Source organism: Leucoraja erinacea, chromosome 28, assembly GCF_028641065.1.
Source record: "Leucoraja erinacea ecotype New England chromosome 28, Leri_hhj_1, whole genome shotgun sequence".
NCBI classification, from domain to species: domain Eukaryota; kingdom Metazoa; phylum Chordata; class Chondrichthyes; order Rajiformes; family Rajidae; genus Leucoraja; species Leucoraja erinaceus.
In genome coordinates, this window is record NC_073404.1 from 15,033,751 (window position 1) to 15,046,305 (window position 12,555).

Genomic DNA, 12,555 nt, shown 5'->3' on the forward strand with positions numbered 1-12,555 from the left:
TATTTAAATAAATACTTGCCGTTTACACTGCAGTAACTGTGTGAAGACATACTCATTTCCTGCCAATATAGAGCTATGCAAAGGTGTCCTGTGTAAGCAAGAGAGAAGTAATCCAGGGAGTTAACTAATCATACAAAGTAATGCATATTTCAAATACTCCCAGAAATTTCAGATTTTCTGGAGGGTAAACAAAATGCACCATTCCATTATGTATATTCATAACAAACAGGATTTCATGCCCACCGTCCCCATTTTTCAGGTTGAAGAGCGAGTATATAAGATTAAGCTCAAATTCTTGACACTCCCAATTGAGAAAAGAAGGCTGGCCCAATTTAACCTGATGAAATGGCTCTGCTCAGAACTTATATCAGAACTTGATTAGAAACCTACCTCTGCACAGCTACTAACAGCAAAGCATATTCTGAAATACCTTCAGAGTTGCACAAAATAAAGGGCACTTTTTATTTAGGTTAACCAGCACTGCTGAGGGACTCAAATAGCGAAAGGTAGTAGACAGAATGGGAGGCAGGAAGCAGAAATGGGAAGCACTCGGACACAAGAGGAGAAAGGAAAAAAAGGAAATAAACAGAGAATGAGAGACGGGGGTTTTCTTAAATGTGCATATTTTAATGCTAGGAGCATTGTAAGAAAGGTGGATGAGCTTAGAGTCTGGATAGACACCTGGAAGTATGATGTTGTGGCGATCAGTGAAACGTGGTTGCAGGAGGGCTGTGATTGGAAACTAAATATTCCAGGATTTCGTTGCTTCAGGTGTGATAGAATTGGAGGGGCAAGAGGTGGAGGTGTTGCATTGCTAGTCAGGGAAGATATTACAGCAGTGCTTTGGCAGGATAGATTGGAGGGCTCATCTAGGGAGGCTATTTGGGTGGAATTGAGAAGTGGGAAAGGTGTAGCAACACTTATAGGGGTGTATTATAGACCGCCAAACGGGGAACGAGAATTGGAAGAGCAAATATGTAAGGAGATAGCAGAGATTAGTAGTAAGCACAAGGTAGTGATTGTGGGAGATTTCAACTTTCCACACATAGACTGGGAAACACATTCTGTAAATGGGCTGGATGGGTTGGAGTTTGTAAAATGTGTGCAGGATAGTTTTTTGCAGCAATACATAGAGGTACCTACTAGAGGAGGGGCAGTGCTGGACCTCCTGTTAGGAAATGAGACTGGACAGGTGGCGGAGGTATGCGTTGGGGAGCACTTCGGGTCCAGTGATCACAATACCATTAGTTTCAATATAACTATGGAGAGGGTCAGAACTGGACCTAGGGTTGAGATTTTTGATTGGAGAAAGGCTAACTTTGATGCGATGCGAGATGATTTAAAAGGAGTGAACTGGGACATTTTGTTTTATGGGAAAGATGTAGAAGAGAAATGGAGGACATTTAAAGGGGAAATTTTAAGAGTACAGAATCTTTATGTTCCTGTTCGGTTGAAAGGAAACAGTAAAAATTGGAAAGAGCCCTGGTTTTCAAGGGAAATTGGACATCTTGTTCGGAAAAAGAGGGAGATCTACAATAATTATAGGCAGCATGAAGTAAATGAGGTGCTTGAGGAGTATAAGGAATGTAAAAAGAATCTTAAGAAAGAAATTAGAAAAGCTAAAAGAAGATATGAGGTTGCTTTGGCAAGTAAGGTGAAAGTCAATCCAAAGGGTTTCTACAGCTATATTAATAGCAAAAGGATAAGGAGGGATAAAATTGGTCCATTGGAGAGACAGAGTGGACAGCTATCTGCAGAGCCAAAAGAGATGGGGGAGATATTGAACCATTTTTTTTTCTTCGGTATTCACCAAGGAGAAGGATATGGAATTATGTGAGGTAAGGGAAAACTAGTAGAGTAGCTATGGATACTATGAGGTTCAAAGTAAAAGAAGTACTGACACTTTTGAAAAATATAAAAGTGGATAAGTCTCCAGGTCCTGACAGGATATTCCCTAGGACATTGAGGGAAGTTAGTGTAGAAATAGCCGGGGCTATGACAGAAATATTTCAAATGTCATTAGAAACGGGAATAGTCCCCGAGGATTGGCGTACTGCGCATGTTGTTCCATTGTTTAAAAAGGGTTCTAAGAGTAAACCTAGCAATTATAGACCTGTTAGTTTGACTTCAGTGGTGGGCAAATTAATGGAAAAGATACTTAGAGACAATATATATAAGCATCTAGATAAACAGGGTCTGATTAGGAACAGTCAACATGGATTTGTGCCTGGAAGGTCATGTTTCACTAATCTTCTTGAATTTTTTGAAGAGGTTACTAGGGAAATTGACGAGGGTAAAGCAGTGGATGTTGTCTATATGGACTTTAGTAAGGCCTTTGACAAGGTTCCTCATGGAAGGTTGGTTAAGAAGGTTCAACTGTTGGGTATAAATGCAGGAATAGCAAGATGGATTCAACAGTGGCTGAATGGGAGAAGCCAGAGGGTAATGGTGGATGGCTGTTTATCGGGTTGGAGGCAGGTGACTAGTGGGGTGCCTCAGGGATCTGTGTTGGGTCCTTTGTTGTTTGTCATGTACATCAATGATCTGGATGAAGGTGTGGTAAATTGGATTAGTAAGTATGCAGATGATACCAAGATAGGGGGTGTTGTGGATAATGAAGAGGATTTCCAAAGTCTACAGAGTGATTTAGGCCATTTGGAAAAATGGGCTGAAAGATGGCAGATGGAGTTTAATGCTGATAAATGTGAGGTGCTACACCTTGGCAGGACAAATCAAAATAGGACGTACATGGTAAATGGTAGGGAATTGAAGAATACAGTTGAACAGAGGGATCTGGATATAACCGTGCATAGTTCCTTGAAGGTGGAATCTCATATAGATAGGGTGGTAAAGAAAGCTTTTGGTATGCTAGCCTTTATAAATCAGAGCATTGAGTATAGAAGCTGGGATGTAATGTTAAAATTGTACAAGGCATTGGTGAGACCAAATCTGGAGTATGGTGTACAATTTTGGTTGCCAAATTATAGGAAGGATGTCAACAAAATAGAGAGAGTACAGAGGAGATTTACTAGAATGTTGCCTGGGTTTCAACAACTAAGTTACAGAGATAGGTTGAATAAGTTAGGTCTTTATTCTCTGGAGCGCAGAAGGTTAAGGGGGGACCTGATAGAGGTCTTTAAAATGATGAGAGGGATAGACAGAGTTGATGTGGACAAGCTTTTCCCTTTGAGAATAGGGAAGATTCAAACAAGAGGACATGACTTCAGAATTAAGGGACAGAGGTTTAGGGGTAATATGAGGGGGAACTTCTTTACGCAGAGAGTGGTGGCGGTGTGGAATGAGCTCCCAGTGGAAGTGGTGGAGGCAGGTTCATTGGTATCATTTAAAAATAAATTGGATAGGCATATGGATGAGAAGGGAATGGAGGGTTATGGTACGAGTGCAGGCAGGTGGGACTAAGGGGAAAAAAATTTGTTCGGCATGGACTTGTAGGGCCGAGATGGCCTGTTTCCGTGCTGTAATTGTTATATGGTTATATGGTTAATGCTAATATTTTGAAATGGCAGTCAAATATGCAAGTAGAACTCCACATAATTAAACACAGAACTTTTCTTCAACCATTTAGTTGCATTGTACATCCATCCCCCACTCCACCCACCACCCCTCCTCCGCCCAACCACCAAAACTAACTTCATAACTTAATTTGTAAAATGTGCAAATGGACAATATATTTCAGTGTCACCAGTGCACTACAAAATATATCACACTATTTGTACCTGAGATTTACAGTATATCACTTTGCATCCCACCAGATTTAACCCAATACATGAAGTAGGGAGCATTTGGATTACACACTTGCCCCCTCTTCCTTACCCTCCAATGACCCTTCTGGTCGTCACTCATTATGCAAAATATGCAATGAAACACGATCCCAATGGTTATCTACCTTCCTTTGTTATCCTGCATATTGGAATTGGCAGAAGCTTCCAAAAGTGCTTGTGCAATGCGCGCCATTCCTGCCATTGCTTCCAACGAGTGTCTTTTCAAACTGTACGAGGCCACAAGGTGAAGCGATGTCTCCTGTTCGCCGTAAGTAGCTGCATTTATACAGGCATCTTTTCGAATCAAAAAGCTAGCAGAAAATTCATCACCTTGGTTTAAACAAAAAGTTAAACATGTTTAGTTTCAAATCCATGAATCACTCATTGTACGTGTCTTGGATCAATATTTGATAGAACGGAATTTAAAAAAAAGATGCCTACATTGCAATCCAACATTCCTAAACAAATGCTGCATGTGACCAGGGTACAGGAAATGCAAAAGACAGTCAACCAATAACGTTTTTCAGTGCGTAACTTTACCTTTGAACCTAGTATTAGACAGGCAGAGTGTTTAAAAAATGTTAAGGGTGAAGAAAAAAATGTTTTTTACCCAATAAAAATAGAAAATGTAATGTGCAAACCGAGTTTTAATGTTAATGCAAAACTACTCGCTGAAGGCAAGTAGAGGATTGTTGTCAGGCTCATTCATATCACTCCGTTGTTGCAACTGAAACAATGAAGCAGTCAGAGTATTAACAGGTCAGAAAGTCACTGTCAGTGAGCAACTGTCAACAGGAACTTTTAAAATTCAGCAGCCAGTTAACAAGGCACATTGTTTTGCAACTGAAAGCAGTTATGGTCACATGGGATTGCTGCACACTCTGGCTACTCCCTTTCCTGGTAGTCACCATCTACATTTTGTCCAGTGACTGCTCCTTGTGGATGTCTAGAAAGAAGGCAGACAATATTGGAGCGGCCGTGTGGTGTGGTGGGGGGGGGGGGGGGGGGGGGGGGGGGGGGGGGGGTTAAGTATGAGGCTTTTGCACAGAGGGTGACAGCAAGATAAGGTACGGTCTGTGTTTTTTCTTTTTTTCATAAATCTTCCTTGGTGTTCTGCTGTGCAGATGGCAGTTTGGACAGTGGTATGCTCCTCCTGCAGGATGTGGGAAATCAAGGGGACTTCCAGTCCTCGAGGACTACACTTGTGCAAGGTGCAGCAGCATACAGACTGCATTAGGGAAAGGGAACAGCAGTTGGACAACCTCCAGATTATCTGGGAGACTGCGGTTATAGATAGTAGGCATTGAGGTGGTCACGCCTATGGACAAAATGTAGTTGGTGACTACCAGGAAAGGGAGTAGCCAGAGAGTGCAGCATTGCCCCATGATCATTCCCCATTTCAACAGGTATGCACCTTTGGATCGGGGAGCGCAGCCGTGGTCAGATCTGTTGCATCAGGCCTGATCCTAAGGCACTGTAAAGAAGTGTGAAGACTGGCAGAGCCTTAGTGATAGGAGACCAGTTAGAGGGACAGATAGTGGATTCTGTGGCAACAACAGAGTCTCCAGGATGGTGTGCTGTCTCCCTGAAGACAGGGTTCATGATATCTCAGCAGCTGCAGAACATTATCAAGGGGAAGTGCAAGCAGTCGGAGGTTGTTGTCCACATTAGCACAATGACATAGGTAGGAAAAGGAATGGAGGTGCTGTAGAATGAATAAAGTGGAGCTAGGTAAAAAAATTAAAAAGCAGGACTGAGAATAGTAATCACCAAATTTCTCCTGGAGCCACGTATTGAGTTAGTGCACGTACGAGGTAGTGCAGACTTGGAAATATCACCATCACTTGGTCTAAATGCTGAAACTTCCTTCCTAAAGCACTCTGGGTATACCTGCACCAAGCATTTCAGTTGTTCAAAACATTAACTTTGCAGGTCACACAATTGAAAAATAAGGGACTATAAAACAAGAAGAAGAATTTTAAAATCCCAGCCCTCTTTTGGTGAGAATTGCCTTTTTTCAGCTGTTCAGAGACGTGCAGAGATTACTCCAGAATTGGTCTGCAACCAAATGTAGAGCCTCCAGCAAGGATGCTGGTCTTCCAGCTCTGAATGATACTGAAGAACCAGTGGGTGTTTAACAAGCTTTCACCGATATTGTTCCAGTGCAACCTAATTGTCACATTTATTAAACTTGGGAATAGACCAAGAAGATTTGAAAAGAATCATGCAAAGCATCTCTGGGTTTATAGTCAGTAATAATCCCCGAGCTACAGCTTTGCTCTATAAAATAACCATTGGAGAGGATTATTTCTTGATGCTTCACACAGCATTATTGTGCAGTCCCAGAGTTAGTTGTTCATTTTGTTCGTTCCGGTTTTAACAAAACACTATAGAGCTACTGCAACTAGAAGCAGCAGATCCAGACAGTCCTAATAGAAATAATGGAGGAAAGAGGTTCTTGATTGGAATTACAAAACTTGAACTTTACGAAAAGATTTACAGAATTGGCACATTCTACAATTACAACAATCCTTGAAATTAGTCACTGGCTCCATTTTCTTGAAGAGCAGTTGCTGTAAATAAATAGTTTTAAATTGATTTATTCAATGCTGTTTTTCTCTGTCATCATTTAATCTCACCTGTCTCCAGCATTTCAGATTTTCCCTTTTGTTCTTTCTTCCCCTCAGCCCTTGAATTCCTTCTGTACATATTTTAAACCCATCACCTCTAGCTTTATTTAGTTTTCATTAAAATGAAACAACTGATAGATTAACTGTGTCTCCATTCTTGCTTACGTGCTGCCGTGTTTCTACCATTTTGATTTTATTTCACAATTAAAGCGTATTTCGCTTTTGCAGTATCAACAAGTAAACGCTAAACCAGAAAGGCCCACACATTCACTACGCCTGTTCTATATGAAGTTGATTGACAAATCATTCCATAGGGACCAAGCTGAAAATCAGAAGAAACTCTGAACATCCAACCCATCAACTCATGGAGCTTCATTTGTTTGCTATCACTTTACCTCGTTGGATAGCTTTGTGAAGCAAACTCCAGCCAGTCTTATCCACCATGTCAACATCTGCTTTGTTATTAACCAGCGTTGTCGCAATACTCTCTAGCCGTCGAGAGAGAGCCAGATCCAAGGCCAGGTCTCCATTATCGTCAAGTTCATTTAGTTTGCCAGGTAACTATAGATGAATTAAAAAAACTGTGGTGAACAGTGTGCAGAAATGCATCAACATTGCTAAATCAAGTTGGCCAAAGATCACTGCTGGTGCTGTTACTAAACACAAGCTCGATGTACATAGCAAATCCCTTTTAAAAAGCCAAAAAACTGTTCCCAAAATGAGCTCCATTCTATTTGCTTTTGTGTCAGCACTGACCAGTCGGATCTGTTAGATTCAGAATTTTGCAATTTAAGTACTATTGCTTTGTGACGTACAAAGCACAAACCAATAAACCAAGACTGATTATCAGCAGCCTTGCGTATACTTATCACATAATGGGAACATATAGAGTCCAACCACAATTCCACAAACGTAAGCAATTCCTGAAGATAAAAAAACCTGGGGCATTTTTGAAGCAAAAATTAACTTGGGATAAACTTTAAATTTATAAAGTTTCATTTTTATGTGCTGGGTTAAATCTCAATTCATTAACAACTTAAGCAACAGAGGACATACAGACGCCCTTCTGCCCATCTCTTTTTCGCCAACCATCGAGTTCCCATTTGCCCACCATCTCCACCAGATTGACCACTCTCCTATGCACCAGACACAATCTGCAGTGGCCAACCCGCATGGGTTTGGTATATGGGAGGAAATCAGGCCACCTGATGAAAATTCCACACAGACAGCACCCAAGGTCACGATTGAACTTGGGTTTCTAGAGCTGTGAGGAGGCAGCTCTCCTACTTGCACCATTTGCCACTTCACTTCTGCAGCAATGTTCAGTGTAGTTCCAGTTCATATCCTGATAATCTACTGCAAAATGCACTCCATACAGCTATTATTATTCCTCAATGCTACATACATGAAGCTTGATAATTAAGATAAACAGTCAAAAACCCAGGATATACTTGTGCTTAAGGCATTTTGATTAACATTGCTTTTACCTGAGAGTCCATCGCAATAAGGTGGAGAAATACAACATCTTCTCTTTCTACTTTGATAGCTTTATGCAAAGGGTATTCGGTTTTTGATTTAATCATTTTGTATAACAAAGGAGCAGTCATGCTGCTGAAGTCATCCTTCTGTAGATCATCCTAGATAATACAGAAATTGTTTTTAGTTGACAACATAGGGCAATAGCTAAGTAGCCCAAAGAGCAGTGAGCAACTAACAAAATAACTGACAATTACAGCATTAGTCACACTGTTAAACACCAGAAAAATAATATTCTTGAATGGTCCAATGGAAAATGCTTTGGCTTTATAATCTTCAATTACGTCATTTAAAATACACATGCTCAAATCTCTCAAGGGACTTGCCCTGCTTTCTTTTAATTCCAGCCTCAGATACATCCCCAAATTTATTCTCTCTGCTTTTGATAACTAGCCCAGTATCTTAGTAGAAACAAGGAACTGAAGATGCTGGTTGACCAAAGAAAGACAAAAAATGCTGGAGTAACTCAGCAGATCATGCAGCATCCCTGGAGAACATGGATAAGTAACACTTCAGATTAGGACTCATGGGCTCGTATCCTGGCAACTGTTACTCAAGTTAAATACTATGAATAGTATTTTTGGGATAAGATATTGCAAGGAAGAGTCGCAAGGAGGTTGGGCAGATAGGGTTAGACACGAATGCCCCTCACTCTCCACCTGTGTGAGTCCTAATAACTGATCCCGAATAAAAACAGAACACTGGAAATACTCAACAGGTCAGGTAGCATCTGTAGAGAAAGATTTAACGTTTTGGGCCAATGACATTTAGTTCTGATTACAGTTAAGGTAATAAGAATAATATGATTTAATCCCAACACAAATCTGGAAGGAGCTACAGACCTTGGTGAAACCAGTTACCATCATTCCCAGTACCAAGGGAACTACACCAAACCCAATGCTGAGCCTGAGCTTATGTCCAAAAAGTTGGCACAGAATCAAAATAACCCCAGGTTTTGGTCACAGGAGTAGACCCTTATTGTCTGTCACTTCTGAATCACTGGGCCTTGGTTACTTCTACCCATGCTTCTCCCTTCTGAAAAAACATTTACCCAGTTGCTATTCCACATCAACCTGGTTTAGTAGTAGAATGGAGAACTTTGAGGGAGTCCCTGCTACAATCTGACATCAGGGCAAAGATTGAGTAGTCTAATTATTTTTTGAAATATAATTTTAATGTATTGCTGGTGTTTATTGCAGTAAAAAGATAACAACCCTTCATTAATCATAACAATCAAATGTAGTTAAGAGACTGATGTTGTAGCATATTTATTATGATCTTTCCATTCAGCTAATATATATGAAAGTTTTCTGTGAGTAATATTTGTACAGGATGGAACTTGCTTGTTTTAGGTATTTTGGTCGGCATGGATGAGGGGCAGAAGTGGGTGTTTCTATAGCATGTGTCTATCAATTTTATGACTATTAATCAGAAAGAACAAAATGCAACACAATCGGGAGAATGACATTGATCAGGAGAATTACTTTAAAAAGCCATTAAAAGCTGTACAGAAGATATTCAAGGAAGGTGAAAAAAAGGTGTCAAACTATTAAGAGGGAACTTGAACAATGAGCTTCAGTGGCAGTATAGGGACTGGTGACCAGTCTCAGGGAATGGAGCCACAGCTTGGTGGATAAAGAAGGGTCTGAGAGAGGAATATTATTATTGCCCATATCATAAAGCCCTCATGTTGATCGTCATTATTATTATTCACCAAGATAATCAGTAAAATTCTGCTGCGGGAGAGACTATAATTGGATTTCACAAGTCGTGTGTAGAATCACACACGAAAAAAACAGGTATCTATTTATGGCCATCAGATTCTGTTATCCAACAGATACATTAAAGTGGTAAAAATAAATTTGTTCACAATAGTGCTTTCCTCCAGTCAAATATTCTGAAAGAAAAATATTGCAGATATTGTACATCACTGGAGGCATTGAGCTGAAATGCTAGCACTGCATATCTCCACAGATGCTGTGTGCCAAGAGTTTTTCCAGCAATGTTTTACCATCAGCACAGACAGGCTACACATGTCACAATGCTAGTCACGGTGGTAAATATAACCGGCATTCACCACCACACAGTTATTACTCTACAGTAACTGGACTGTTGAAATATCCTTTATAGTGATTTTCAAACACATAGCTACATACGGAATGAACTTACAGTTAAACTGGAGGATATGGCAAAGAATTTGTTGCCACAAGGGCCTGAAAAAGTAAATATATGAATGACCCAATAATTAATATTATAATACATATTAATAGACCAAGGTGGCGACAAGGTGGGAGGATTTGGCTCATCAATAACACATTTCATCCAAAAACAACTTTTTTCCTAAAGGGAATTGGTAGGCAAAACTATAGTTACCATTGTTATAGTGGAAACAAACTATCTCAGCGAATGAGAGCAAGTCAGTCACCTCCTAAGATTATATGGCTCAATGAGAATTTAATGGGGGAGAAACTATTAAGCTCCAATTTAGTGAAAAAACTCCAAACTTTATTCACAAAAGTGTAAATTTAAAACAGACCTCACTTCAACATTCACAACACGTTTGCAAAGAAAGTGATGACAGCCAGCACCCAAAACTAACTCACTCATCAGGTGCACCAAAATAAACTCTCCAAATGGACAGGTGTTCATTATCCTGAACGTGTTCATGTTCCGCACTAGCACTTCAATACCGTAGACTTGGGAAAGTTAGGGATGTTGCGGAAAGACCCGTTTCTCATTTGCAGTTGTACCCAAAGAGAAAGTAACAACTAAATCAACCGATGCAGATTTGCAGCAGGTTAAGTCTCAAATGAGGCACAGGATTTCCAAGTCAGCCATTGGGCTTATTTTGTGCAAAATTTGTTAATGTCACAACAAAAGCAGCATTAAACAATTTGACAATAAAATATCACAAACTTCTCAGTAAATGAGCATTATGCAAGACAAATACAAAATAAATATTCCAGAGATGAATCACAAAACATATCTTAGATTATTCATGTATCAAGTATTATTCCTCATATGCTACTTTCAGACATTTCTCCACATTGAAGGTGCTGCCTAATACATTATTGTCATCCTTTAACTCACCCAATGGCTGGCTATGATTTCAGAACAGTAGTTCAATAATGCAACAGCATTCAGCTCCTCTGCAGTCTGATAAAAGCGAATGCAGTTCCTAACATTAACCAGTGACATAACTCCTTTTTCACACCTGTCAGTAGAAAAAAAAGTACAATTTTTTGATTTATTCAATTTGTGATTTAAAAAAAAAGTATAGATCATTTAAAAAATGTGTTAGTTGCCAGCAAAACACATAGGATTAGCAATCAGGCATCTTAAAATGGTGGTCACAACATTCATTATACATGCTTTCCGCAACAGTGCACTGTCAAAATACCTAGACCCTTCTTCTGTATTAGTATCTTAGGTATGCAAAAACACAAGACAATAAAATTAAAAAGGAAGCCAGTGTCACAATGCTCATATTTGCATCCTATGGTCAAGGCTTACAAAGATGGCTTGTCTTATGCAATATTCAGAATTTAAAAAGGGAAATGCTGTGAAAATAAAAGATGTGGACATTAAAAGTTGATAGACACATGACAAATATGCAGACTGGAGTCTGTGTACAAATAAAATTGATTACAAATAGCCAAAAGCAAATGTTTGAAATTTAGTTGTGGGGATCTACTTTGTTAAATAAATGGATGGGACATGTTATGCAGGTCGGCACATTCCACAGAATTTGCCAATACTAAAAATAATCATCTAATAAATCATTATTATCCATATTTTACATTATTAATTTGAACTTGGGAGCCAGAAATAATTTGAAGATTTGGGGTACAAAACAAATGAGTACAGTTAATAAATGGTAACGGTTGAAAAATGAAAAATTGTTTTAAATGCAGACAAGTATGCAAATAATTTTGGAAGGAGGAATAAGGAGACCATTTACTCATTGGGAAACTAGCCTATCTAGGGGAGAAGCAAAGAAAAGGGGACAAATTCTTCAGTTACATTTTTTTTTTTCCAAATCACTGCATAATGAAGCCACACATATAAATAAGTAATGGGGCTATTTCCAGACTAAGTTTACACTAAAGTTCTGTAACCGTGCATGTTAGGTACAATTTCAATCACAAAAAGATTATCGAAGCCACTGAAATAACTTAAAGATTTACAAACATTACACAAAATGTGTAGGTCATCAGCAATGTGAAAATATTGGATCACTTTTCGAATAGGACACAAAGTGGTGACCCTTGCAGGCATTAAAATGATGAAATGGTTCAACTGTGTGGATAAAAAGATGATATTTAAACTTGGCAAGTTTGGGAATGGGTTGGTAGACTACAAGATAGTAGTTCATAAACGCAACCCTCCCTGCTTTACTAAACAGTGGGATTGAGGTACTTGGTACAAAATAGTGGCTGAAGGACATCGCACGAATACATTTAAGAAGACTCACAACAGAAATTAGTGTTGGAGTAGGATGAGACTAATCAGTATAACAGGACTATTTCTAGATTTTGTGATGCAACAGGTTTAAAAACAAAAACATTTTCACAATACTTCAGTGTCTGCAACATATGTGGTGATCA

At 39.3% G+C, this 12,555-nt stretch overlaps 1 protein-coding gene across 1 annotated transcript in view; it reads right to left on the reverse strand.

Moving 5' to 3' along the window:
- ankfy1 (ankyrin repeat and FYVE domain containing 1) overlaps positions 1 to 12,555 on the reverse strand; it is a 58,956-nt gene that overhangs the window by 31,233 nt on the left and 15,168 nt on the right. The window contains exons 5-9 of the mRNA XM_055657840.1: positions 11,039 to 11,162; positions 7,900 to 8,049; positions 6,808 to 6,973; positions 3,908 to 4,112; positions 20 to 88 (exon numbers count right to left, since the gene is read on the reverse strand). Of these exons, the coding sequence (XP_055513815.1) occupies positions 20 to 88; positions 3,908 to 4,112; positions 6,808 to 6,973; positions 7,900 to 8,049; positions 11,039 to 11,162 (714 nt within the window). The remainder of the gene's footprint in view (positions 1 to 19; positions 89 to 3,907; positions 4,113 to 6,807; positions 6,974 to 7,899; positions 8,050 to 11,038; positions 11,163 to 12,555) is intronic.